At 45.3% G+C, this 12,740-nt stretch overlaps 1 protein-coding gene across 1 annotated transcript; it reads left to right on the top strand.

Moving 5' to 3' along the window:
* The first annotated feature begins 954 nt into the window (after positions 1-954).
* SAP30L (SAP30 like) lies at positions 955-12,536 on the top strand. The gene is made up of 4 exons (XM_085073789.1): positions 955-1,405; positions 3,176-3,298; positions 4,910-5,008; positions 6,939-12,536. The coding sequence occupies exons 1-4, from the start codon at positions 1,220-1,222 to the stop codon at positions 7,065-7,067; spliced, it is 537 nt and encodes a 178-aa protein (XP_084929915.1). The 5' UTR covers positions 955-1,219; the 3' UTR covers positions 7,068-12,536.
* Positions 12,537-12,740: the final 204 nt, after the last annotated feature.

The following is a 12,740-nucleotide window of genomic DNA, read 5'->3' on the forward strand; positions in this document are numbered from 1 at the left end:
CATTTTAGTCTGTAGAACCTTTCTTCTGTCTGCGCAGAAAGTCTTTTCTTCAGGAAGATGAAATCCTTTTCCTTTCAGGGCTGCTCACGCACCTCTGACAACAGCATTTGCTGGCTGGTGTTACAGAAGTCACCACATTTCCAGAAGTTACATCTTTTCTTCATAGATCAGTAGGAATTTGATTCTCTTCCCCCCACTACTTCTCCTCCTTTTTTTCTCCCCTTTTTTATTTTTAGGAGACGTTTTGGGCTTGGGTTTTTTTTGGGGTTTTTTTTGTTTTGTTTTTTGTTTTTGGTTGTTTTGTTTTTGTTTTTTTTTTCCCGTGGAGATGAAAGAAATGTGAAGCTCAAAGTCACATTGCTTTGGGAAACACTTCTCCAGGTCCCATCTTTTCGCTATCTCAGCCTGGTGATTAGGAAGGGGAAAAAACAAAAGGAAATTTTGTATTTCTTGTAATATAAAAAAATTTACATTTCAGCCAGCTACTCCTGCCTAGGTGAGTACCCACGAACAGGCATTTGTGGCTGTGCCGACCCCAGTTTTGTGCTAGGGCCGGGCGGGAGCCGCAGCTGCAGCTCTGTCACACGAGCGGCGCCGGGGCAGCTGCGGGCGGCTGGAGGAACCCGCGCTCCCGCGGCTGGATGCGGGTGTCCCGTGCGCTTCCCGGGAGCAGGGGCAGCCCTTAGGCCCCTGCCGGCGGTTCCAGCCCGCACCTGCCTAGCGGCGCCGGGGCAGGCCGGCTCCCTTTAGCCTCCCCTCAGGGTCCGGGCGGGCCGAGCCGCCGCTCCCTCTGCGCGCCCCTCACGGCGACCTTCCGGCTGCGGGGGCCGGGCGGCGGCGGCGGACGGGCAGCTCCTTCGGCCAATCGGCGCTCGGAGCGGCGCGGGGCGCCCCGCCCCTCCAGTCGCGCGGCCCAATCGCAGCCGCGCCTGCAGCCCGGGGGGCGGGACTTCCGCGGCCGGGGAGGCGGTTTTGTGTGTGCGAGCGCTGCGCGGTCCCGGCTCCCCGCGGGCGGCGGCGCTTGGGGGGCCCGGCCCGGCCCGACCCCGCGGGCAGCGCTGAGCGGCGGCGGAGGGGGGTCCCCTCCCCTGCCCTAGTGGGGGGCCCCCGCGGGGGCGGCGGGGTCCCCCCGAGGGCGCGGTAGTGACGGCGGCTCGTCCCCCGGTTGGTCCCCCGGTTGTCGGCTCCCCGCGCGGGGTGAGGGGCGGGCAGGTGGGCGATGAATGGGTTCAGCACCGAGGAGGACAGCCGGGATGGGCCGCCCGCCGCCCCCTTTTACGGCCAGAGCTGCTGCCTCATCGACGACGGGGACCGCTGCGTGCGCCCCGCCGGCAACGCGTCCTTCAGCAAGAGGATCCAGAAGAGCATCTCGCAGAAGAAGCTGAAGCTGGACGTCGACAAAAGTGTGAGTGCGGCCTCGGCCGGTGCTGCCGGGCGCCGCCGAGCCTCCCGGAGGGGCGGCCGGGCCGGCCCCAGCCGCCACCGCACTGCGGTGCCTCCGGGGAGCTGCGGATCCGCCCGGCGAGTTGAGCTCCCGGGCGGCCGGGGGGATCGCGGTGGGGCTGCGGGGCTGTGTGCGGCAGGCTCGGTGCCTCCGGACTGCGTTTGCCCATCCTCAGCGGCACAGCGCTCGGGAAGGACGTGCCTGGGTGGACCCGGCCGTTCCCCGGGTGCCGAGCCCGCTTTTCCCTATGGCACTGCCCGTCTGGGGAGCCGTAATGAAGCTAAAGCACTGAACCCCCTGTTTGGGAGGCAGGTGGTGTGCGGGGAAGCAAAGGAGCGAGCTGTCAGCGCTTGGGAGGCAGGAGTGCTGTTCCCATTGCGGTTTCGGGTTGGAAAGGCTGGTGCTGTCAGGTGAAAACAGCGCTGTGGTTTCTGCTTCAGTCAGGCGGCACTGACGTTACTTCTTTAATTGGTAAGAATTGGTGTTGTAGTGCAGCAGGTTAAAAACCGAGCTGGCAGAGAGCTGTGCTGCCTCTTCAGCACGGCTTATTCGCACACAGAGCAGCCCGGTTTGCAGCCTAATGACATTAAGTGACAGCTGTCAGCTCGAGATAGAAACGGGTTGTTTGCCCAGCAGAGAAATACGTAGAGGAGAGCAGACCGTCAAAATCACAGAAGGAATTTCTCAGTCTCTCAGAAGTGACTTGGTTAACGGAATTCAGCTCTGCACGCTTTTCTTGCCTGATCTTTAAAGATCAAAACCACTGAAAACAAAACAAAAAAAAAAAAAAAAAAGGTGAAGTTTTGAGTCAGTCGGTTTGGCAGCTCCCCCAATTGGTTGGGTCTCTTCTGCTTAGCCAAAATGCATCATGTCACGGGAAGAGAGTGACTCAATTCGAAACCTATTCTTAAAAAATAGAGTATTTATCCCTGTTGTAGTCCTCAGCAGATTTGTCTAGTGGTGTAGTAATTTCTTGCATTTTAGAAATGAGTCTTTTGTTGACAGATGCCAGGCTTTAGAAACAAAAAGGGGAGATCAGACTAATGAAGTCAGAACAAAGGGAAAGTGTAAAGCAGGCTGCATGGAGTCATTTTGGATGTAGGGTGCCTGTGTTATATGAAGATATTTTTGCCGTACAGATACCAAATAATTTTGATCATTTGAGGTCCTTTGTTTTGCTAATGAGATAATATTTGTTAAAAGGGAGGTTCCATGGCTGAACAAGCAATAGGAAAGAGGCTATTCTGCATTTGCTTGGTTTGTTTTAATTGGAGTGATCACTCCAACTTTTATTTGGTCAGTGTTTTGAAACACTTGCATTAATAATTCTCTGTACTATTTAAGCCAGAAAGTTCACAAGAGTGGAATAGAATTATTTTTTTGTAGTGACCTGCTAGTTAGTCCTGAAATAAATGCACTTCTTCCAGATTAGCACCCATTTTTTACTGGCATATTATTGCAGCCTTAAAAAAGAAACGTATTATCTGCAGAGGTTCAAGTTCAGCTGGAGCTTGAGCTCTTAGTTTTCTTTGCCTTTAGTCTTTGTAAGGTAAGTTATCTCTGAATGAAGAGTGTGGTATCAGGCCTGGGGTTTAAGATTAGAAATTCCTTGATGTCAGTCAGTCATGCCAGTCATGAGAAATGCACTCTCACTGGTGCCTTAGTGGCTGTTGTTGGATGCTGTTTCACAGTATCTGTTTTGATTGCTTTTTCACCCCTTCTGGTTCTTAGGTGAGACATCTGTATATTTGTGATTTTCACAAGAACTTCATTCAAAGTGTTCGGAACAAAAGGAAGAGGAAGACGAGCGATGATGGAGGTGACTCTCCTGAGCATGACACGGATGTTCCAGAGGTTTGTGGGCTGCTTTACCAATTCTGAGCATGTCGAAGTTTCACTTGGATGTTCTCATATATCAAAAAATATTTATACTTTAAACTGCAAGGCCACTGAAGCTGCTGTGGAGTTACTTTCAGTTTCCAGGAAGACTTTTTTCTAATGCGTGGTGTCCTAATTTTCTTCTTCATTCCTGTATGATCTCTTTGCCCGTGTAAAGTTTTCTATAAAAAGAGGTGTGATAAGGTAACTGCACAGCTTCGTGTATGTACAGTTAAAACTATATTTGATACTGATTTTTTTAAAGCTAAAAATAAGTTATTTTTGGTATCTGAGACCCCAACATAATTCTTTGTTACCTAGCATGCATCATTTTGCGAATATACCACAGAATTCAATAGGTCATTTTTTTTGATTGGGTATTTGATATCCAGGGATATTGAGCTGCTCCAGATATTTGCGTATATGGTATTTTTTAGCGCTATTTAAAACTACCTTTAAATAGTTTGTAACACATTTTTATTTTCAGGAGATAGGCCTGGGGGAAGTTTTCTGTGATAGAGAACTCTAGAATAATCCCTTCTCTGTGCCACTGCGTGCTGCACTTGCTTCAGTGATGTTTCTGGTACTGTTGACATGGCAAAAGTTGTGCAGAGGTGATACTGGGAGAAGCAGAGCATGGCCACGTCAGCAGAGCCCTCTGCTGGAAATGCCAACCCAATTGGCAAAAAGCCTTTTATTTCTGGGAAAAAAAAAAAAAAAAAAAAGCCACCAAGAGTCATTTTGCCAGCAAAGCTGTGTCTTGGTGCAAAGCTTGTGCACACACCTCCTGTGTGGAGGTGTTGAAAGACTAGCAAGCTTTTGGTGTGTTTTGTTTTTTTAAAGATAACCTGACCTTTTGTTATCACAGTTCATGTTTCCATTCTACAAGGTTCTCCATCAAAACTTTCCTGTTCAAGCTTTGCAGTAGTTGCCAGGGTGATTGCTGAAGACCCAGTTGGCATCTAAAAATGTTGGTGCTGTAGAGATGTGCGACACTCAGCTGAACAGGGAACTCTGCACCGTGTCAGTTTTAATGTCATTTTCCTCTCAGTTTTCAGCAGAGATTCCTTTTGTCTTTGAAACTTGGCATTTCCCACATGATCTTCATCTTCCCTGCTGTAACCTCCCCACCACCCCCTTTGCTTTTAAACTGTGTACTTCCCATTTAAGTATTTGAATTTCATTTCATCTCTGTACTCTGTTTTGTGTCACAAGCCATTTGTTCAGTGCCTGCTAAATTGTTATTTCATGTGTGAGCTTTTTAAACCTTGTGGGAACAAAAGGTTCCCCTTTGCTTAGAGGTTGCAGAGGTGTAATTGAGAGCAGAAATTGGCCAGCAATTCTGTTGACAGCATGTGAACCAGAACAAAATTTTCTATTTCCCTGAGGCTATTTTGGTCCTTTAGCATTAACAAACACAAAATACACTTAGGTTTGTCAGTAAGACAAGCCAGTGCGGTTCTGAATGCAAGCAAGGAGCAGTCCTGTTGAGGAGGAAGTAGTTATTTTTTAGATATTTTTAGATAAAATAACTACTCAGAGAAGCTAAAGGTAGTGCTCATGCCCTCTTCTTTGCATCACTTCCAGGTTGACTTGTTCCAGCTCCAAGTGAACACCCTGCGGCGTTACAAGAGACATTACAAGTTGCAGACTAGGCCTGGACTCAACAAGGCTCAGCTTGCAGAGGTAAGTGATGACAGAGGTGGTGTTATCTCTGTTAGGAGAAAACTTTTTATCTCCTGTGTTTCACGTGCACGTTTTGTGGACACTCACACCTGTGTGAGTCACCAGTACAGACTGAGTGCTCTCTGAAAGGCTGCAGGGAATGATGCCAGCAGAAAGCTGCCTGCTTCCTTTCACCTGGGACAGCCTTGGAAGGGATGGGCACTGGCTCTTGGAAGCCTCTTTCAGTAACTTGTTTCTCTCTGTTTCCTTTCCCACCCTGTTCATAGTCCTAGTCAGTGCCCTTTAGGAAGCAGAAACAGAACCTGGTTTTCTGTGGCCTGGGTGTTACCTGGTTGCTCAGCTGAAACTCAGACTTAACCCACTAAATAGTCTCCTTTAGTGCTCCTGTTAGTTTTTGTCTCCTCACAGGCACTTGAACTCGTTGGAATTGCTTATTATTAAAGGCAGAATCACTGTCTATGGTTTCAGATTCTTTATTTCCCTCCCTTGTCCTGATGATTCTGTATTATAAAAGGCTTTTCCTTAAAGGCCTCTGCTGCTTTCTCACCATATGGCTACTTGTTCAGAAAGCACTCTCTGTGTCTCTGTGTTACTTGGGCGAGTTGTGCTTGCTGTGCTTCTGCTCTGCTCTCTTTCCTGACTTGATCTGAAGGCGTGCTGTGGGAAAAGTCTTCTCTAAACTTGAAAAAAAGTTACTGAATGGTAGCGAGGTTGATTTTGTAAGCTGTGGCTTTCACAACTGTCTGCCTGAAACTGACTGGTTTGCTTTTATTTTTGCTTTAAAGAACAAAGACCTGACAGACCAAAAAAGTCAGCAAGACACTGTCTTACTCTCTTTCAAAGTCAACCAGGGAGTGATTATACAGAATATAAAGAATGTGTAGTGCATGTAGGAGTAAGTTGAACGAAGCAGGATGGGATTGTTCCTCATTAGTAGTCCTGATTTGTCATATTCTAACTAACCAGTTCATAGTCTGTCAGCTGCCTCCTGCCATGAAGGACAGCCTGCTTAAGGAATTTACCATGAACGTACCCAAGAGGAGAGAAAAGATCAATTACTGTGCAGGCGGAAAATAAAGGGAACCTAACTTAAAGTGTCACGCACTTCCCAGATTTCCACTGAAGCCTGAGCAGCTTTCACTCTGTGCTGGATCCTCTTCCAGCTCCTATGCTTGAATCACTGCTGCCTGAGGCTCTTACACTCCTTGCGCTATCCCACTATAAGGAAAATTCAGACTTCCAGAAATCTTCTTGGAGTGACTTAATTGCTCGACCTGCATCAAAATCCAGATCTGGATCTGTGTTGGGTACCAAAATAGAGCCTCTGTTATGTGAGAAGCACACCTTGTCCAGCTCTAACATGTTTTCTCCATTCATTTTTTGAGGAAAAAACAACTGATGAACAAAAGCTTATGCTATTCTCAGAGAGGGGTTGCCATAATCAAATCCTAACCCTCCCATTGCAAAGTCCCCAGGGTTCCTTTCAAGAGTCCAAAGGAAGAAGGCTCTGGATAAAGCTTTGCTACATCTGGTTCACACAGCAAAGTGCTGCAGTGTTTTTGACACTCTCCTTTAAAACACTGAGGTGCAGGGACAACTTGCTCGCCAAATAATCTCAGCATGAAATGTCGCTTAGGAGAAACTGTGCTGCTTTGGCAGGAGGACATTCTGGCTTCCAAATTCCGCTTGCAGGTTGGCTGCAAATCCTGCTGACATAGCAAGGCTCTGCTATGTTCATACACACATTCCAGCTGTAAAGAGAGAGGGAGGTAAATGAGGACTGACAGTTGGAATTGGTGCATGTTTCACTCAAAGGATAACGCGCTCAGTGGCCACAAAATCAGTTTTGGAAAGTGAAGAGAAACCCTGTTCTGGTTATTTCTAGTTTTTAATTTCAGCATTTTTGTCTCTTTACTTGTTGTCCTTCTAGACTGTCAGTCGTCACTTCAGAAATATTCCAGTGAATGAGAAGGAGACACTTGCATATTTCATCTACATGGTGAAGAACAACAAGAGCAGGCTGGACCAGAAATCAGAAGGCAGCAAGCAACTAGATTGAAGATTACCAAGTCTTGGAATAAGAGATACCTTGAAGGAACATGTGGTATTGTGCATTTTAGGTATATAAAAACTGTTAAAGTATATTGTAAATTTTTTTTTAAATGCAGTGTCTGGATGACAGAAAAAAATATAGACATTCTTATGAGGAGTATTTGAAAACATGTGCCCAGCATGTTTCCGAAGACTTCTTCCCCTCATTTCAAAGTCATATTGGAATAAAGAAATGAGGATAATGGGGAAACCAAATAAACCTGTAGAACTGTGGAGTTTGTCAACTTGGTGTTTTAAACCATTTCTGGAAATCTACATCTCAGTGCAATTCAGATCCCAGATGGAATTTTTTTCACTGAATGCAGGCTGCATCACAAACCACCATGCAGTTTGTCTTGGTACAGGACTGGAAGAGCAGCAGAGATAAAATTCATTATCGAGGTGCATGGGTCAGAAGTTTGTCTGAAACTTGCTGCTCACCTACACATGCTCTTGCCTTGAGTCAGTGCTTCAAGTCCCAAACTTCTACAAATGCTCCAGCTCACCAGATCTACTCCAGTGAAGGCTACTTGACCAATCTGAAATTGATGTATTTTTTTGTCATTTTTTTCCTCCCAACCCCATCCAACACAGATGCCAACCAACTCTGCAATCTCTTTTTCTAATTTCTTTTATTTCAGAACTCACTAATTAAATTTTCTGTAAGCATTTAAAAACTTCTGCATTTCTATGAATGTGGTATTATAAGGCAAGCACAGCTTATTTGCTGGGTCTGATCATGTTGGTAGATGTGCTTGTTTAATTCATTTACACATATTTCAGTGATGGTAGGTGAAACAATGGCTTAACACATCAGTCTCCTAATTTCTGTGTCAGGTCAGTATTGATTACAAACGATGTGAATTTTATACTGAAGCTTTAGCAGTTGTCACAAAACTGCTGTGTGGATTCAGGGGCTCTGTTTAGTATAAAGCAGATTTATGTATGAGACACCATAACCAGGGCAGTGATCTGACTGGAGCATTTAATGATACATTTCATCTCTCTTTGCAATGGGCAAGAAGCATCAAAGCATTTGCCTTTCATGAACATTACATGTGCTTTCATGAGAGCTGTGTGAGTGAGGGTGGCACACTGGTGCTCCCTAACAGGGCACTGGAGGAGGAGATCACCCTGATTTTATTTAAAGCCGAGGTGTCCTTACAGATAACACAGTGGTTATATTGGCAAAAGGAGCTTGTAAAAGTGTTGGTTGTGACTGACTGTTCTCCAGTGACCTCAAATTCTCTTCAGGGGATCTCATGGTATAAAGCACTACTCTGTTTCTTCGCTGTCCTGACCAATGTCTCCATTCTGGTGCAAGATGCCAAGACTCCACATAGAGAGGATATTCTCAACAAGCCTTAAGCAACGAAATGAACAGTAGAAAACTTTGGCTAGCATTTTGTAAATGGCACGTTTTATTATTTCAAAACTGGATGAAGCTTTGTTGAAGAGCTAAACACACAGGTCATGGTCCCAGCTTAGTAATGCATCATGTTTTGTAAGGCATGAAGGGTTCACTTAGTGAAGCTCTCGTTGAAGCTCTCCCAGATTCTCTTTAAAATTCAAGTCACAATTTAAAGCAAGTTGTTCACATCACTCTAAATTGTTTGCTAATACTCCAAAAACATGTTCAACAAACTTCAGCCTGTCTTAAGTCCTGTGTCATAGGCAGAAATACTCTGTTATGGTACACATCCCATTTGTGACATCTGGGAAGTGTGATTGTTTCAGCATTTCCTTGTTCAATTCTGCATGGATTTTTAGAACATCAGATGATAGAGAGGTTCAAGGAATGAGGAGAGAGTGTCTTGTGTCAGTGTTTCATGAATGTTAAAAAATTTCCTAATTGTGCTAGTCCTTTCCTTATTGAAAGGGTGGAGTCATTCCCACATCAGTCAACATGATCTGGCTTCTCTCACTCAGGACAGATGGTTAGAAGGGTATGTTCTCTGACTGCATGTTAATCTTCAAAGCTCTCATGTAATCAGAGAATATTACCAAGGGAAAAGGAGTTTCTGATTTCTGAGTTGGGAGGGTTATGCCTCATAGTGATTCTTCACCTGTACTAGGCACTGGTGATGCCACACCTCGAGTGGTGTGTCCAGTTCTGGTCCCCTCAGTCCAGGAAGGACATGGAGGTTCTGGAGCAGGTCCAGAGAAGGGCAGTGGAGCTGGGGAAGGATCTGGAACACAGGTCCTGTGAGGGACGGCTGAGGGAGCTGGGATTGTTCAGCCTGGAGAAGAGAAGGTTCAGGGGGCACATTCTCACTTTCTGCAACTCCCTAAAAGGAGGGTGGAACTAGGTGGGGGTGGCCTTTTCTCCCAGGCAACCAGCAGCAGGACAAGGGGAAATACCCTCAAGCAGCACCAGGAAGGTTTAGATTGGACTTTGGGAGGAATTTCTTCACAGAAGGGGTGAATAAATATGGGAATGGGTTGCCCAGGGAGGTGGTGGAGTCACTGTCCCTGGAAGTGTTTAAGGAAAGCCTGGATGTGGCACTTGGTGCCATGGTCTAATTGACACAGTGGTGTTTGGTCATAGGTTGGACTCGATGATCTCAGAGGTCTTTTCCAACCTAATTGATTCTGTGATTCTGCGATTCTAGACCAAAACTGTAAAAATGTAGTTTGTTTGGGATTTAGTTTTTTTGTGGTTGTATTTTATTTTGTTTTATTTTTAAGAGTAAATAAATCTGTTTAGTAGCCAGCAGCAAAATGATTCTTTTCAAGGAAATATGGTGGCAGGTTCCATCTGTTCAGGTGTATTCACTGGAATGCTTTTGTGCCGAGGTGGTATCCAGGAAAATTTTCTTTTTTTTCCTAAAATGGTCAATTGATGTTAAATGTGATCCTTGTTGGTTTCACTTCTAAAGCAATTATACTTTTTTGAAAAAAATTCTTAGTGAAGTGTATTGATGAAGAGATGTTTACCAGCCATTAGCAGTTGTTTATAAGGTGGAAAGCTTGGAGGCAAGACACCAAAGAAAGAGAAGAATCTTTGGCTGTCAGACCCCATGGCCTTATAAACCCCTTGCAAATGCCTTATTACCTTGTTCTCAACTTAGCTAGAGCAAAACACCTTGAGCAACAGAAAGCTGATGGTCTTGTTGGAAGGGTCAGCCACTTGCTGGCTCCATGCTATGAACTGAAACCACACGTCAATTCAGTAGCAATATCCATGTTCAGGGTGCCTGTGATTCTTGAAAAGCATTTCGTGTCTAATAACCAGAAAACGCAACAATGCAATTGTCGTTGTGTACGATACCGTGCTGTGTGTTCGATTCCTTATGCTGCATGCCAAGTTAAAAAAAAAAAAAAAGACTTTCCAACTTTTTATTTTAAACGTCAAAGTAAATGTGTTTGAACCTCACACTTGTGAAGCCATGAGGTGGGACATTTTCTCAGCACTTTTAGATGGGACTTGTTGGAAAGGTGTAAGACCCAAATCGCTTTGGCTGGTATGATAAGAAATTTTTTTTTTGCATTTTGCATTTTGCTTTTCACAGATGGGCCTTAAATTCTGTCTAGCTTTGAACCATGGAGCACAAGCCTTGGGGGCATGGAGGATGACCAGATGTCATCTTCTATTTATAATAGTGGAAGCTTATTTCTTACAAGCCTGCATAGGTGACATTCACCCTGGGGCAGAGGAATCGTCTCTGAAGGTCTCCAGCCATTATATAGCCTAATGCAATTCCATAGCCTAGCTCAATTCTCATTGCAGAGTTCCATTAACTTAATTAGAGTTCTGAATAGATCCAAAGCCATTAGTATGCAATCCAAATAATGCAGAAACATCTCTTCTGGGGTTAATTTCATCCTGTATGCTGACCCTCTGCTCACTTCAAGGGAAGAAGAAGAAATCATTGCTGGTAGTTATTGGCTTGAGCTCGACTCAGGGGAGTTGGAAGCATGCAAAGACTCGAGTCAGTAGCAACCTGATGGCTGAAAAGTGCAAATACATCCAAGGAGGTTCTGTTAGAATACAGTTTTCAAAATTTCTGGATCTGAAAGATATGTATTGTATTGTATATCAACCTGAAGTAAACAATTGCATTAAAAAGTAATGTTTCTTTTGCCAGGCACTTTAGATGCTCAGCCTGAGAAAAGCAGAGGTTTGTACCACTTGTTTCCAGTATTCTGGTGTCCCAGTTTTCCTTAGAAATGTGGCTGTAAACAACTAGATACCCTGGTGTGCAAGACTTGACCAAAACATGTCAAGCCTGGCATTCCAAGTTAGTCTAAAGTGCAAGCTGGGTTCAGAGAGGCTTTGAATACAAGAGCTGAAATAATCCACAGTAAATTAAGAGTTTTCATGTGGGTCATGATGGCACAGAGAGGATGAAGCAGGATGTGGCCCACAGAGAGACTGATCAAAACATGTTTCCACAGCAGCAGTGTGGAGGGAGATTTGTTCTGTGTCAGCTCTTGTGATGGATGTTTTATGAGAGGGGGAGGAGGACGAGCTGTGCACTTTAGATATTTTGGTTGAGCCAAATGTAAATACCAATGGGAGATCTTCAGCAGGAACTGCAGTTGGAGGGGAGAGGAGGGGTCTGCTGGGGGACTGTTTATTTAAGTTTGCAGATCGCTGGACTTCCCTGGAGCACTAGAGTCACTTTGTCTCTACAGTTTCAAAACGTGGGTAATACAAGGTGGCTTCCCATCCAAAAGGAGTCCTTGTACTGCCCAGAGCATGGACTGAAGAGTCCCAAAGGTGAAGGAATGTTATTGATGCCTCACTCCGTGTGTCACTGATGCCCTTTAACCATCTCTAGCTTATCAAGTTAGGGAGTTCTCATTTTCCACTTTCTAAGTGCAAATGAACTGTTGGGATGTAAGATATGCCTTGCACTTTTCACAGCTATCCCTGGTCTCGTGTTTTTGACTTGCCTGTGAACACATCTGTTTGGGATGACCTAAATGCTTGAAGAAGGTGTGGGGAGAGGGGGAGGCTCCTGCCTTGAACCTGAACTTCCCTTGCAAGCAGCTCTGCAGGCCATCCTGTACATCAGCAGGCTCCAGGAGCCTCTGGCTTACCTGAGCCCTACCAGGGCTGGATTTACTCCTGTCCTACCCACACCTCCGCTCCACAGCTACTGCAGGGGAGTTGGGTAGCAGGTAACTTGCAGGTTTGGAGTCTTCTGGCAGGCTTACTGGGAGAGAAAACTGTGTTCCCTCTTCTGTTTCTGGCCTCCATGTGTTGTGCTGATCTTATGCCAAATGTTTTGGACACCTTGTATTTTTAACTGTGTAATATAGCTGTGTATTGTTAAAGCAACTTAGTAACTTATAGCAAAAACTGTAGAACTCATTTCTCTGAGGTGTAGGAAATGTCCTGCTTCCACTGTGTATGAGACTTTAACTCTGTACTGTCTGACAAAGATAAAATTCTGAATTTCACTTTAATAAATGATCTATCTAGCAACAAGGCCCACATTCCCTTGTTTGCCTTTCTGCCCTCAGCACTGATGGCTCCAGAGCCAATGGAGTTCTGCTTTGTGTGGATGTTTTGTGCCAGGCTTCTCAAGTTCACTGTCCTTTCCTACCTACCTCCTCAGGGCTGAAAACTCTGCAGATGTGGAGCAGAGAAGGGCACTGCTGAGTGGGAATGCCAAGCCTGCAGTAAGAAATC

The sequence above is a fragment of the Lichenostomus cassidix genome, chromosome 13, assembly GCF_008360975.1.
Source record: "Lichenostomus cassidix isolate B80296 chromosome 13, HeHo_3.0, whole genome shotgun sequence".
Classification (NCBI taxonomy): Eukaryota; Metazoa; Chordata; class Aves; order Passeriformes; family Meliphagidae; genus Lichenostomus; species Lichenostomus cassidix.